This window comes from Castor canadensis, chromosome X (genome assembly GCF_047511655.1).
Source record: "Castor canadensis chromosome X, mCasCan1.hap1v2, whole genome shotgun sequence".
In the NCBI taxonomy this organism is placed as follows: Eukaryota; Metazoa; Chordata; class Mammalia; order Rodentia; family Castoridae; genus Castor; species Castor canadensis.
The window spans coordinates 139940982-139953209 of record NC_133405.1 but is presented as its reverse complement, the minus strand read 5'-3'; the positions used below and the strand labels follow the sequence as shown (position 1 = coordinate 139953209).

General features: G+C 42.8%; 1 protein-coding gene and 1 long non-coding RNA gene across 50 annotated transcripts in view; one reads left to right on the top strand and one right to left on the bottom strand.

Moving 5' to 3' along the window:
• The window catches only part of LOC141419803 (uncharacterized), a 632676-nt gene extending 626407 nt beyond the window's left edge, over positions 1 to 6269 (bottom strand). For 27 of the 49 annotated variants that reach the window (XM_074063511.1, XM_074063515.1, XM_074063513.1 and 24 more), the window contains exons 1-4: positions 6150 to 6269; positions 5855 to 5966; positions 5654 to 5750; positions 5004 to 5082 (exon numbers count right to left, since the gene is read on the bottom strand). In XM_074063511.1, the coding sequence (XP_073919612.1) occupies positions 5004 to 5082; positions 5654 to 5750; positions 5855 to 5909 (231 nt within the window). In that variant the 5' untranslated portion in view covers positions 5910 to 5966; positions 6150 to 6269. The other 22 variants (XM_074063496.1, XM_074063497.1, XM_074063498.1 and 19 more) reach the window with 4 other exon arrangements.
• Positions 5714 to 11039, top strand: LOC141419816 (uncharacterized). The gene is made up of 2 exons (XR_012444537.1): positions 5714 to 5925; positions 6172 to 11039. It is a non-coding gene; the product is annotated as an uncharacterized lncRNA (long non-coding RNA).
• The last annotated feature ends 1189 nt before the right edge of the window (positions 11040 to 12228 follow it).

Here is a 12228-nt window from a genome sequence, read left to right as displayed (position 1 = left end):
AGCTGGGGAACAGCCCCAGCCTCCCAGAGGTAAGATTATGGTCTGGCTGCAGGGGGAACAGAAAATCACACAGACAGATCACAAACCCACGACTGCTCTCCAAGATGTCTCTGACTACTGGGACAATGGATACAGACTTCACAACAAAGAAACTTTACAACCGACTGACACCGTAAGTCAAATGGACATGACAGAGTTTTCCACCCGGCAACAGCACAGTATACATTCTTCTCAGCATCCTATGGAACCTTTTCCAAAACAGATCATATTTTAGGACACAAAGCAAGTCTTAAACAAGTAAGAAAATTAAAATAACTCCCTGCATGCTGTCTGACCACAATGCAATAAAATTAGAACTCAACAACAAAAGAAACAGCAGAAAATATCCAAAACACCTGCAGACTGAACAACAAGCTGCTCCACGATAAGTGGATGATCAAAGAAATAAGAGAGGTTATCAAAAAGTTCCTGGAATTTAATGAAAATGAAAGCACACCTATCAGAACCTATGGAACACAGCAAAGGCAGTGCTGAGGGGAAAGTTTACAGCCATGAATCCATACAGTGAAAGCAAAGAGAAAAAGGGGCTGGAGGCGTGGTTCAAGTGGCAGCATGCCTGCCTAGCAAGCACGAGCCCTGACTTCAAACCACAAGAGCTCCAAACAAAGAAAAGAACAAAAGTTCTCAAATACATGCCCTAATACTGCATCTCAAACGACCTAAACCCAAAACTAGCAGAAGGAGAGAAATAATAAAAACAAGGGCCTAAATCAAAAGATAAGTAAGATTGACAAACCCCTAGCAAATCTGACTGAAATGAGTAAGGGGAAAGACCAAATTAATAAAATTAGAAACAGAAGAGGGGAGCTCACAAGGAAATCCAGGGAATCGTTAGGCATTACTTTGAAAACCTGTATTCGAATAAATCAGAAAATCAAGAAGGAACAAACAAATTTCTACACACAGAGTCAGTCTGTAACAAGCAGTAAAATTAAAATAGTTTCCAAAAAAGGAGAAGTCCAGGACCTGCCGGATTCAATGCTGAATTCTACCAGACCTTTAAAGAAGAACTAATGCCAACACACTCAAACTTTTCCATGACATAGAAAGGGAAGGACCGCTGTCAAATTCATTCTATAAAACCACTATTATACTCATCCCAAAACCAGACAAGAATACACCACCAACAACAAAAACAGAGAATTATAGGCCAATCTTCTTAATGAACTTAGATGCAAAATTCCTCAATAAAATACTGACAAACAGAATTCAACAGCATATCAAAAAGACTGTACCACATTCAAGTCAGTTTCACGCAGGGGTGATTCAACATACGCAAAACACTAAACATAATGCAGCACAGCTAGGCGCCAGTGGCTCACATGTATAATCCAAACTACTCAGGAGGCAGAGATCTGGAGAATCGAAGTTCAAAGCCAGCCCAGGCAAATAGTTCTGCAAGACCCTATCACAAAAATAGGGCTGGAGGAGTAGCTCAAAGTGAAGGCCCCAGTGCTGCAAAGAAAAGAAAAGAAAAAAACCAACAGTAAAAACAGCAGCACGTTAGCAGAAGCAATGACAAAAAGCCACATGCTCATCTAAATAAACACAGAAAAAGTCTTTGGCAAAATTCAACATCCTTTCATGATACGTCAAGCCTAAAGCCAACATCGTAACTAAAGTCTGGAATGAGTCAAGGGTGTCCACTTCCTCCAGTCTTATTCTACAGAGTTTTAGAATTCCTAGCTAGAGCAGTAAGACAGGAAGAAGAAATAAAAGAAATTCAAATAGGGAAAAAATCAAACTATCCCTATTTGCAGATGACATGATCTTATACCTAAAAGACCTGGAAAACTGCACACACACACACAAAAAACCCTCCTAGACATCATAAACACCTTCAGCAAAGTAACAGGATACAAAATCAATTTACAAAAATCAATAGCCTTTCTACATACCAACAATGAACACAATGAGAAAGAATACAAGAAAACAATTCCATTTACTATAGCCTCAAAAATAAATAAATAAAATTCCTAGGAAAAAATACCTAGGAATAAAGACCTCTACAATGAAAACTATAAACCACTGAAGAAAGAAATCGGAGACTACAGAAGATGGAAAGACCTCCCATACTCATGGATTGGCAGAATCAGTACTGTGAACATGGCTGTACTACCAAAAGCAATCTAAGCAATCTACATGTTCAATGCAATCCCCATGAAAATTCCAATGACCTTCATCACAGAGATTGAAAAATCAACCCTAAAGTATATTTGGAAGCACAAAAGACCATGAACAAGCAAGGCAATGTTGAGCAAAAAGAGTAACACTGCAAGTATCACATTACCCACCTTCAAACTATACTACAGAGCCACAGCAATTAAAATGAATGAATCAATGAATCAATGAAAACACAGCATGACACTGGCACAAAAACAGACGTGAAGACCAGTGGAACAGAGAATAAGACCCAGATATCAATCCATACAGCTATGCCCATCTGATTTTTGACAAAGGTGCCCAAAACATATGATGGGCGGGGAGAAAAAAAGAAAAAAAAAAGACAGCCTCTTCAACAAATATTGCTGGGAAAACTGGGTATCTGCATGCAGAAAACTGAAATCAGATCCATGTCTTTCACCCTGTACAAGTATCAACTCAAACTGGATTAAGAACCGTAACAGAAGACCTGCAACTTTGAAATTAGTGCAGGAAAGAGCAGGGCATATGCTGTAACTAATGTGCATAGGCAATAACTTCCAAAACAAAACTCAAATGGCTCAGCAACTAAGAGAAAGGACTGACAAAAGGGACTACATGAAACTAAAAAGCTTCTGCACAATGAAAGAAATGGTCACCAGATTGAAGCAGCAGCCCACAGAATGGGAGAAAATCTTTGCCAGCTATGTATCTGAAAGACGAATTATTAACCAGAATATACAGGGAGCTCAAAAAAACTAACCTGCTCCCCCCACCCCAAAAAATCAATGAGCCAATGAAGAAATGGGCAAATAAACTGAATGGACGTTTTTCAGAGGAAGAAGTCCAAATGGCTAAAAAACACACGAAGAAATGCTCACCATCCCTGACCACAAAGGAAATGCAAACATTAAGATTCCACTTCACTCCGGTTAGAATGGCTACCATCAAGAACACAAACAAAGCCGGCTGCCAAGTAGCTCATGCCTGTAATCCCAGCTACTCAGGAGGCACAGATCAGGAGGATCAAGATTTGAAGCCAGACCAGGAAAACAGTTCGAGACACCCTATCTTAAAAACAAAACCCATCACAAAAATAAGAGCTGATGGAGTGGCTCAAGGTGTAGGCCCTGAGTTCAAATCCTAATACCACAAAATTAAAAAAAAAAGAAATCAGATGGTGGGGAAAAGGGAAAGTCCGATAGAGAGGGAAGGTCAAAGGACAAATACAATAATTTCACGTTCTTCCATCTCGGCTGCCATACTCCACCTTTGCCTCTCATAGAAATGATACATAAACTAGTTGCCACAGAATGAGTGTTGCTATTTGCAGGCTAATAAAAGTTCTACTATAAAAACTGAAAAAAACAGAAAAAAAAAAAAAAAGATACAGATTTCGAACACCTGGAATTCAAGCTGGCCTTCAAACTGTGCCAACATGAGGTCAAACAACCCATCAAATTAGTTACTAAGTGCTACCAACACCTTTACTCCTGCTCTCAAAAAAAAGAAACAAAACAGGAAAAAAAAAAAATTCAAGCCTTTTGTTTATTTTATTCTTCTACCAGAGAGGGTCTTGCTTTGACTCCCAGGTTGGCCTTGAACTCAGAACCCTCTAAATCAGCCTTGGCTTGGATTACAGATGTGTACCAGCACACCAGGCAGGACCACACCTGGCCTGGCATTTTTAGCACCTTGTTTCTCACAGAGTTTCTTCTTCTTCCTCTTTTTACACTGGCTACTTTTCATTTCAGAGTCCAAACCTTTCTTACAGCTTCAACCACTCACAGCTCCCTCGCTCCCAGTCTTAGCACACTAACCAACTTGAACTCTAGCAGGCAGCCGCTGTCCATGTTTTCCTTGTCAACGAGCAAGTGGCTACCTGGCTGCCTTCCACTGCTGCTTTTCCTTTTTTTTTTTTTTTTTTTTTTTTTCGCGTTGAGCCACTTCACCACTCCATTTTGTGATTTTTTTTTTTTTCAAGATAGGGTCTCACCAACTAGTTGCCCGGTCTGGCTTCAAACCTCCAGCCTCCTGATCTCTGTCTCCTGAGAAGCTAGGATTGCAGGCACGAGCCACCACGCCCAGCTTCAGTCCTGAAAATGTAAAAAGATGCAGCAGGTGAGTCATTCTTGGGCAGCCTTTCAAAGGCAACACTGGACAAGCAGCAAAACGATCTCCCCCAGTGCAGCAGCCAGGCAGATCTCCTGGAAGTACTAACCCACAAACACCATCAAGGATCCATTCCCTTATCTACTTCCCTTTCCGCCCTCTATATAATTGCCTTCACCCTAACACCCATTCCCTTCCCACTGCCCTGCTCCCTCCCTGGCCCACCTTTATCACCAGTGGAAACTTCTCTCTCCACCTGTAGGACAATGAGCTTCAATGACAGACAGGTGGATTTTTGTGGCTGTTGGGTTTTGAAACCATTCTGTGTAGGAACAGGTCCATTAGGGTCTCTAAGAATGCCTGGGAAGCATTAGGCTTTCCATCAGTTAATTACTAAATGATGGAACACCCCAGTCGTTGGCGACAAATGTGCATCAGAGAACAGCATTCAAAGATGAGGGACAAAGAGGCACAGGGGTCCAGTTTCTGAACCGGATGCCCTAAACGTTTGTTTTCCTTAAGGCGCTTTATGAAACGAGAAAAGGTTTGTGCAAACTTTAACCTGATGCGACCCAAATGAAAAATTCACCCAATGGGTAAAGGCAAACTGGGCTCCTGGGAAGCAGCAAGCGGTCCGTAGCTCTGTTAACAGTTTACTTATGACTAAGGAGCAAATAAGCCATACTCACAAACACATCCGTCAGTTTGTCCCGCATCCAGTGCCTGGGAGCTGCAACCCGCTTCAAGTGCATTGTGGGGGCCCCGGGCCTGGAAAAGGACAACGCACACTTTTGCTGAATCTCCACTCCTTTCGCGCTAAAAGAAACTGCTAACTCTTCGTTCCCATCAGAAAGACCTTTCAGCCTCGGCCAGTTGAGACCACCCCAGCCCCCAACCTGGGACCTAAGACTCCCGAAACAAAGCTACTTTATTTAGCCCCAACCCACACCCCCACTCCCCGGAATGGAAAGTTGTACCTTCTGCCAGAACCAGGACAAGAGAGAACCCGCTAAACCCCCAAACCTCTTAAAGACCTGGCGGCACTCCTTGGTGTTGGTCGGCAGAGCGTCCTTGGGGCTCTACACGCCAAGTCTTACGCGCCGAAAGGGGTCGAAATAAAAATAACCCTACTAAAAGACGTGCGGGGCGGCGTAGTCAAGGATGGACTGCCGTCTCAAGCCCCACGGCCTTAGAGGCCTTCCTACTCCGGTAGAGCCGCCAGCTCTACACTCCTCTCCGAGCTCGGCGGGTTTCAGGAAGCAGTACGAGATCCATCCTCCCTGGTCGTGAGGAGGGACATCTAGAGAAGGAAAGAAGCGGGAAGGCCGAAACAACGTACCGGCGCCGACGCGACCGGAACAAGAGTCGCCTGACAATGACGAAACGCTGTAGAGGAAATGAACTCCTCCTCTTCCGGTGCAGCATACCCTGCGGCCCTGAGCCAGAAGAGGTCTGATCAGCGAGAATTTGGGTTCCGGGCTTCCCCCTGTCAGAAGGCAGAGCCCAAGCAGACGAAGCCGCATATTAACTCAATACGTACAATTTGACGAGTCTGGACTCACGCATGTACCCGTGATGACAGTACCCCAATCCATCACTCCAAGTTCCTTGGTGTGCCTCTCAGTTTCGCTGTCTTCCCCCTAGCGTTATTTCTTTGTATGGGGGGGAGGGGAAAGGGGGGGAGGAGGGTTGGTTAGGATGGAGGGGGGAAGGGGGGTGGAGAAGGGTTGGTTAGGATGGAGGGGGGAAGGGGGGGTTGGTTTGGATGGAGGGGGGAGGGAAGGGGGAAGGGGGGCGGGGCGGAGCGGAGGGCGTCTGTTAGTAGACTACCTAACCTGACATCTCCCCTCTCGGCAGGTTATTAAGCAGCACCATACTGCCTGAACGTTTAAAAACAGCATTGATCTCAGGGCTGGAAGCAGTGTGCAAGTTCAAGATGGCCGGGCTGGAAAAACACCCTCCCCTCCTGCTCTCTCCCCACCCCCCAACCCCCTACCCCGCCACCCCCACCCCTCCACACACCCACTCCTGTTTTCAACATTGTTTCACATTGTGGATGGTGCAGGATCCCGCTCTCCTCTTTTGGACTTCTGGAGTGAATGATGCCCAGACCCTTTCTGCCATTCTCAGGTCCCCCAGCCCGTTTCACAGCTGGCCTCCGCGAGGGCCACTAACCTGAACTGGGCTACTGGCTCCCAGACTGCAGCCGACAGCCGTACAATCCGCTTTCTTACTATTTCCCGCACCATTTTCCTTTCTTTTTCTCCCAAAGAAAATGTCCTGGCCTCCAGGTTGAAGAGTAGGGAATATTGCTCTCTGACTGTATCATTTTCAGAAAACGCTTAGTGAATTCCCAGATGGACTTAGGGAAATCTACCATGTCAGCGAGGCCTCAGGTGAAAGTGAATTTAAAAACTGCCTTGTAGGGCCTGCTTTCTCTGTCTGGGTTTAAATCAAGCAGCTTGTTTGTTCGCACTTTGGCAAAGGAAAACCCATTTCTGGCGTTGGCCCACGGTGTTTGCGGTCTGTTCACCAGAGCTTTTGAACAAGGGGACGCTTTCTTTTCTTCTTGAGTTTAAAGAGTTGAATGTGTCACTCCTGAAAAGACGCTTAGGTGACTGATGTCGAAACCACGTACCATCAGCAGCTCCCTGTACAAATGCCGCAGTCGTACTTCACTGCTTAACGTGAATTTGTTGGCGAATGCGTGGAAGAGCGCACTCCGTCATTTTTAAAACATTTTGGAGCTATTTATAACATAAAGGATCTGCCCCTCTCTCTTTTCCAGATTGCGTAGCAAAGATGCAGTGTGCTGCCTTTTAAAATAAGTGCATTCACTGCGCAAATTTATGGGGCACAGTGTCCAGTTGGATAGATGTTTATCCAATGACCAGATGAGGATCCCTCTCCTTAAACATCTTTTAAAACACGTTTGACTGACGTGTACTCATTGAACCTATTAATCAGTACAGTGTGGTATTTCAGTCCAGCCATACAGTAGGTACGGGTCACATCAGGGTGATTAACATTTCCACCTCTTTATGGTTACTGTGTTTGGAGACTTCCAGTGCCTCTCTTCTAGTGAGTCATAAAATATTTGACAGATTATTGTAAACTATAGCCCACCTCTGTTCTATAGGACACTAGACCTTGTTACTTCTGTCTGACTGTGTTTGGGTGCCTGTTACCCAACCTCCTGCAATCCTCCTCCCTCCACCCTTCTCAGCTTCTAATAATCTCTATTCCAATCATCCTATTTTTTCCTTAACATCCACTTGTAAGGGAGAACAGTGGTGTTCACCTTCTGGCTCATCTCCCTTAACACGAAAGCCTCCATTTTGCTGTGGAGGCCAGGACTCCACTCTTTCCTTATGACTGAGTAACAAACAGTCCACTATGTAGGTATCCCACGTTTGCTTTACCCCTTCAACCAGTGAGGGACACCTAGGCTGATTCCATACCTTGGCTATTGGGAATAGTGCCTCAGTAAACATGGGCAGGTAGGTATCTCTTTGGTATGCTGGGATATGTAACCAGGGGTGGGCTGGGTGGGTCCTGTGGTAGATCTGTTTTTAGTTTCTTTGAGGAATCTCTTCTCCATAATGACTGTACTGTTTTACCTGGCTTGCTCTGTCTGAACCCCAGGTCTTTTGGTCTGGTAATTTCAAAGAATGAAAATCACAGAAAGTAAAGTAGGAGAATTTATTGAGATAGAGAAATTGCAAAGAGTAGTGTTCCCAGGGCCCCATGGGAGGGGAGCCAAGGCTAATTAGGTGTGCAGAAATGCTGCATTCTGGATGACTGTCCTGCAGTGTTCAGATTGGGGATGCCCTAGTTCTCCTCATGGCATCTTCATTCTGATCCTCACTCTAGTCCATCCTGCTTTTTCTTTTTCTTTTTCTTTTTTTCCCCCTGTCCTTTAAGGTCACAGGGAGGCCATAATGGAGGTTTCCAGGGCCTGTTCTGTTCTAGCTTTATTGTCTAATCCTGCTAACTGCCTCACCTGCTCGCTCAGTACTACTTTACACCCCCAGCAACAGTGACTAATTCTAAAGAAAAAACTTCAAAACGGTTGAATGTATTTGTCTAGCTTGCTGGGTTTGCTTGGTTGAATGAATGAATCGTGCCATCTTTTTAGAAAGAGCTCCAGGGACTCCAAAACAAACAAGGTGTGATGGCAAATGGAACTCACCCTTAAATTAGGGTTTGAACTCAGGGTCTTACATTTGCTAGGCAGGCACTCTCTAGTACTTGAGCCCCTCTGCCAGCCAAGAGAGGTTGTTCTTTTATTTTCCCATTTGCCCATGTCAGCATTAGGCTTCATGCTTGCTAGGGAGGTGCACCACCACTTGAACCATCCCCTTGTGTTCATCCTCACTCATGATTGTCTAGATGAAAATTTTGCTAAATATTAAGCTGCAGCTTTAAGGGAAGACTATGTATAGCATACATAAATGCAGAGCTGTCCTACTGAAGCGAGAGGGGTGTCCTCCTTTACTAGGAGTGAAAGCTCACATTGAAGGGGGACAAGAATACACCGTTGTTTCCCGGAGCACCGTGGATCTGACTCCAGCACAGCATAGAGTTGAACAGGCTACTTTCTCAAGAGAAAAGAGCTTTTTAAAATTTGTCTGACTGGGTCCCACAAAGTATAATCAACATGGTTTTAGGGTACACCATACCAACTTCCTTGTTACACATGGTAGAATGTGGATAGGTTACCACAAACCAGGTTTTCCCCTCCGTTTGCTTTTCTGGACTTGTACAAAGGCCAGAACTTGAAATAGCACACGTGCATGTACGTGCACGAATATATGCACAGTCACAATCGCACACACACCTTGGAACATGTGCTTATCTTATTTTTAACGAGTACATTTTTCACCTGTAGATTGTTTTCATCAGGAAAATGCAGAACTTACAGGCCATTTGTTCTTTCAGCAAATATTTGTGGAGTACGTAGCGGTGATCAGTACTGACTCCATACTCTGTCTTATTTTCACAATCATCCTATATGTATTTAGTGTTACCCTCATTTTTTATTTGAGACAAATTAGAAAACTAAAGCAATTTGCACTAGGCCAAACAACCTATCAGCAGGGGTGGGGCGCGGGTGGAGAGCTAGAATTTGAACCGAGAAATGTGAGACTGTAAACCAACATTCTTAACCAGCACGTGACACATGGCATGTCTCCACCCGACAGGATGTTTATGGAGCGATGAAGATGAAAAATATTCAAGTCATAGAACCTCATATGCACTATTACAAAAGTCCAATAGAGAGGGATACGTTTGAAAGAGAACAGTAGAATGTTCTTTCCTAGACAGGAATCGAGTCCAGCTGGCACCTGTACTTGGAGGTAGAAGTCCTAGATTCAAATCCCAGGCCACATTGTGAGGCTCCTGTGACCTGTAAGGAGTAGTTTAAGCATTTGTTTCCTGTCTTCTTCTGAGGTTGTATTCTGGTTGCTCTCCCTTGCTGTTTCCTCCTGCCCTAATCCCTTCTCTGCTTTCACTGTGCCCGAGTGTGTCTGATCTCTAAATTTATCATCCAGGCTCCCTGAGCAGTTAAGATGGGCCAGTGGGAAGCATTAGCAGATCAGAAGGTAATGGGAAAGAGGAACAAGGCCTATTTTCTCTCTCCTTGAACTCAACCTTGCGCATAGTCCCTCCTGGACAGATGCAGTTCTCACAGATTCAGAAGCATTTTCCTAGGTGTTGCTGAGAGCTCCTCAGTACTGCTATTCTCTGAGTCCCTCACCATCCCTTCCTGTTTTCCTTAACCCTCTGCACCTCTGTACCTGCTTTACTTGGGTCTCTACCTTCTGAGCAACTAACCCATTGTGTATTTATCAAAAAACTAATTGACCCAATATATTGGGTTGATATATGGACTCCCTTTTCCTTTATCTTGACCTATGTTTCTGTTTTATACTACTATATTGTGTGGGTTACAAAAAGTAATGAATTTACCTTTCTTTCTAAGAATTTCTTTGCCCAGGTGTTTTTGGGTTTTTGTTGTTCTTCTTGTTATTGTGGGCTTTTTGTTTGTTTGGTTTTTGGTTTTTGGCAGCATTGGAGTTGGAACTCAAGGCGTCACGTTTGCTAGGCAAGCACCTTTACCACTTGAGCCACTCTGTCAGCTCCTTGCCCAGAGTTTTGATAGGAATGAGTAGACCTCCAATACTGCTGTAACTAAAGTCTGTCCATCATTGTAAATATTTGCCTGTCAGTTTTGACAGACTGTGACAGCTTGATGTTTTAAAACTTGAGCCTTATGAAAATTTAAAGTCTCACTCAGATTTTCACCACTGTTTTGAAAATATGTGAAATCTGTTTTTATACTTTTTTTTTTTAGTATTCTGTGCAATGATATTTGAAAACTACCAAAAATTAAAAGAACTTTTATAATCTGTTCTCTTTCTGGTGTGATGTTAAGTTGCATAGATAATTAATGCATGCCCACTGAGTATGGCCCTGGTTTTGTGCTAAAACTGCTTAGATTTTAATTGGTGACATATTAAATTAGTGGTTTCATTAAATAACTAAATTACAAAAAGAAATTGCTCTGCTCATTTAAAGTTGTATTTCTCCTGTTGTAATTCTCAAATTGTTTGTTTGCATGAATAATATCCTTGTGATTTTGATAGACATTGCATTCAGTATATGCATTGCTTTAGGCAGTATTGATATTTTAACAATATTAAATTTTTTCTGATCCATGAGCATAGTATATCTTTCCACTTATTTTTGTCTTCTTTGCTTTTTGAAAAATGTGTTGTAGTTTGCAGTGTGCATGTGCATCACATACTTGGTGAAAGCTGATTTTGCTTTTGATGATGGTATAATTAAGATTGGTCCCAACATTTTCTTCCTTTGGCTGAGTGCTTATTTGTGCATAAAAATGCCATGAAGTTTTGTGTTTTTATTTTGCATCCTGACACTTTACCATATTCATTTATTAGACCCAGTAGCTTTTTGTATAGTGTTTGTGTAGTGCTTTCTGTCTATATAGTAGTTATGGTATCATCTGAAAATAGAGATAATTTTGCACTTTACTTTCTGACATGGATATTTTTCTCTAATTGCTGTGGCTCATATTTTAAGTAAGTACTGTGTTGAATAGAAGTGGTGAAAGTTGTCCTCCTTGCCTCATATCAGATCTTAGAGAAGAACCTTTGTTTGCCATTTATTATGATATTTGCCAATGATTTTAGCCCTGAGATTTTCATAAGTGTGCTCATAGTGTTGAGGAATTTGCCTTCCACACTTAAACTAGTAACGGTTTTCTTTTTAAACCAAGAAATAATTTTGATGGCTAGGCTCTGTGGTGCATATCTGTAATCCCTGCTCCTCAGGAGGTAGAGATTAAGAGATTCATAGCTTGAGGCCAGCCCCAGCAAAAAGACAGCAAGATTCCATGTCACCCAACAAGCCATATTTGTTGGCTCATATCTCTTAGCCCAGAAGAAGACATAGATAGAAGGATAGTGGTCCAAGGCCAGTCCAGACAAAGTGTGAGACCTATCTGAAAAATAACTAAAGGAAAAAACGGTGATGACTGTGGCTATAGTAACTGCCTAATGTGAGGACCAGAGTTGAAATGCATTACTACAAAATAAAAAGGAATAACATTGACTTTTGCCAAATGCTTGTGCACATCAATTAAGACCATGTGTTTTTGTCTTTTAGTTTGTCAAGATAAATCACATTGATTGGTTTGTGTATGTTAAACCAGCCTCACATGTCAGGGCTTACTTTCCTTTGATTATGAGATAATTCAATATATCATTTGCTTTTTAAAAAAGTATTTAAATACCAGTGTTCTTCACAAATATTGGTCTGTTTTCCCTTCTGTGGTGTTTATGTGAGTTATGTATCAAAATGATGGGGGTCTCATAAATTGAGGGTTAG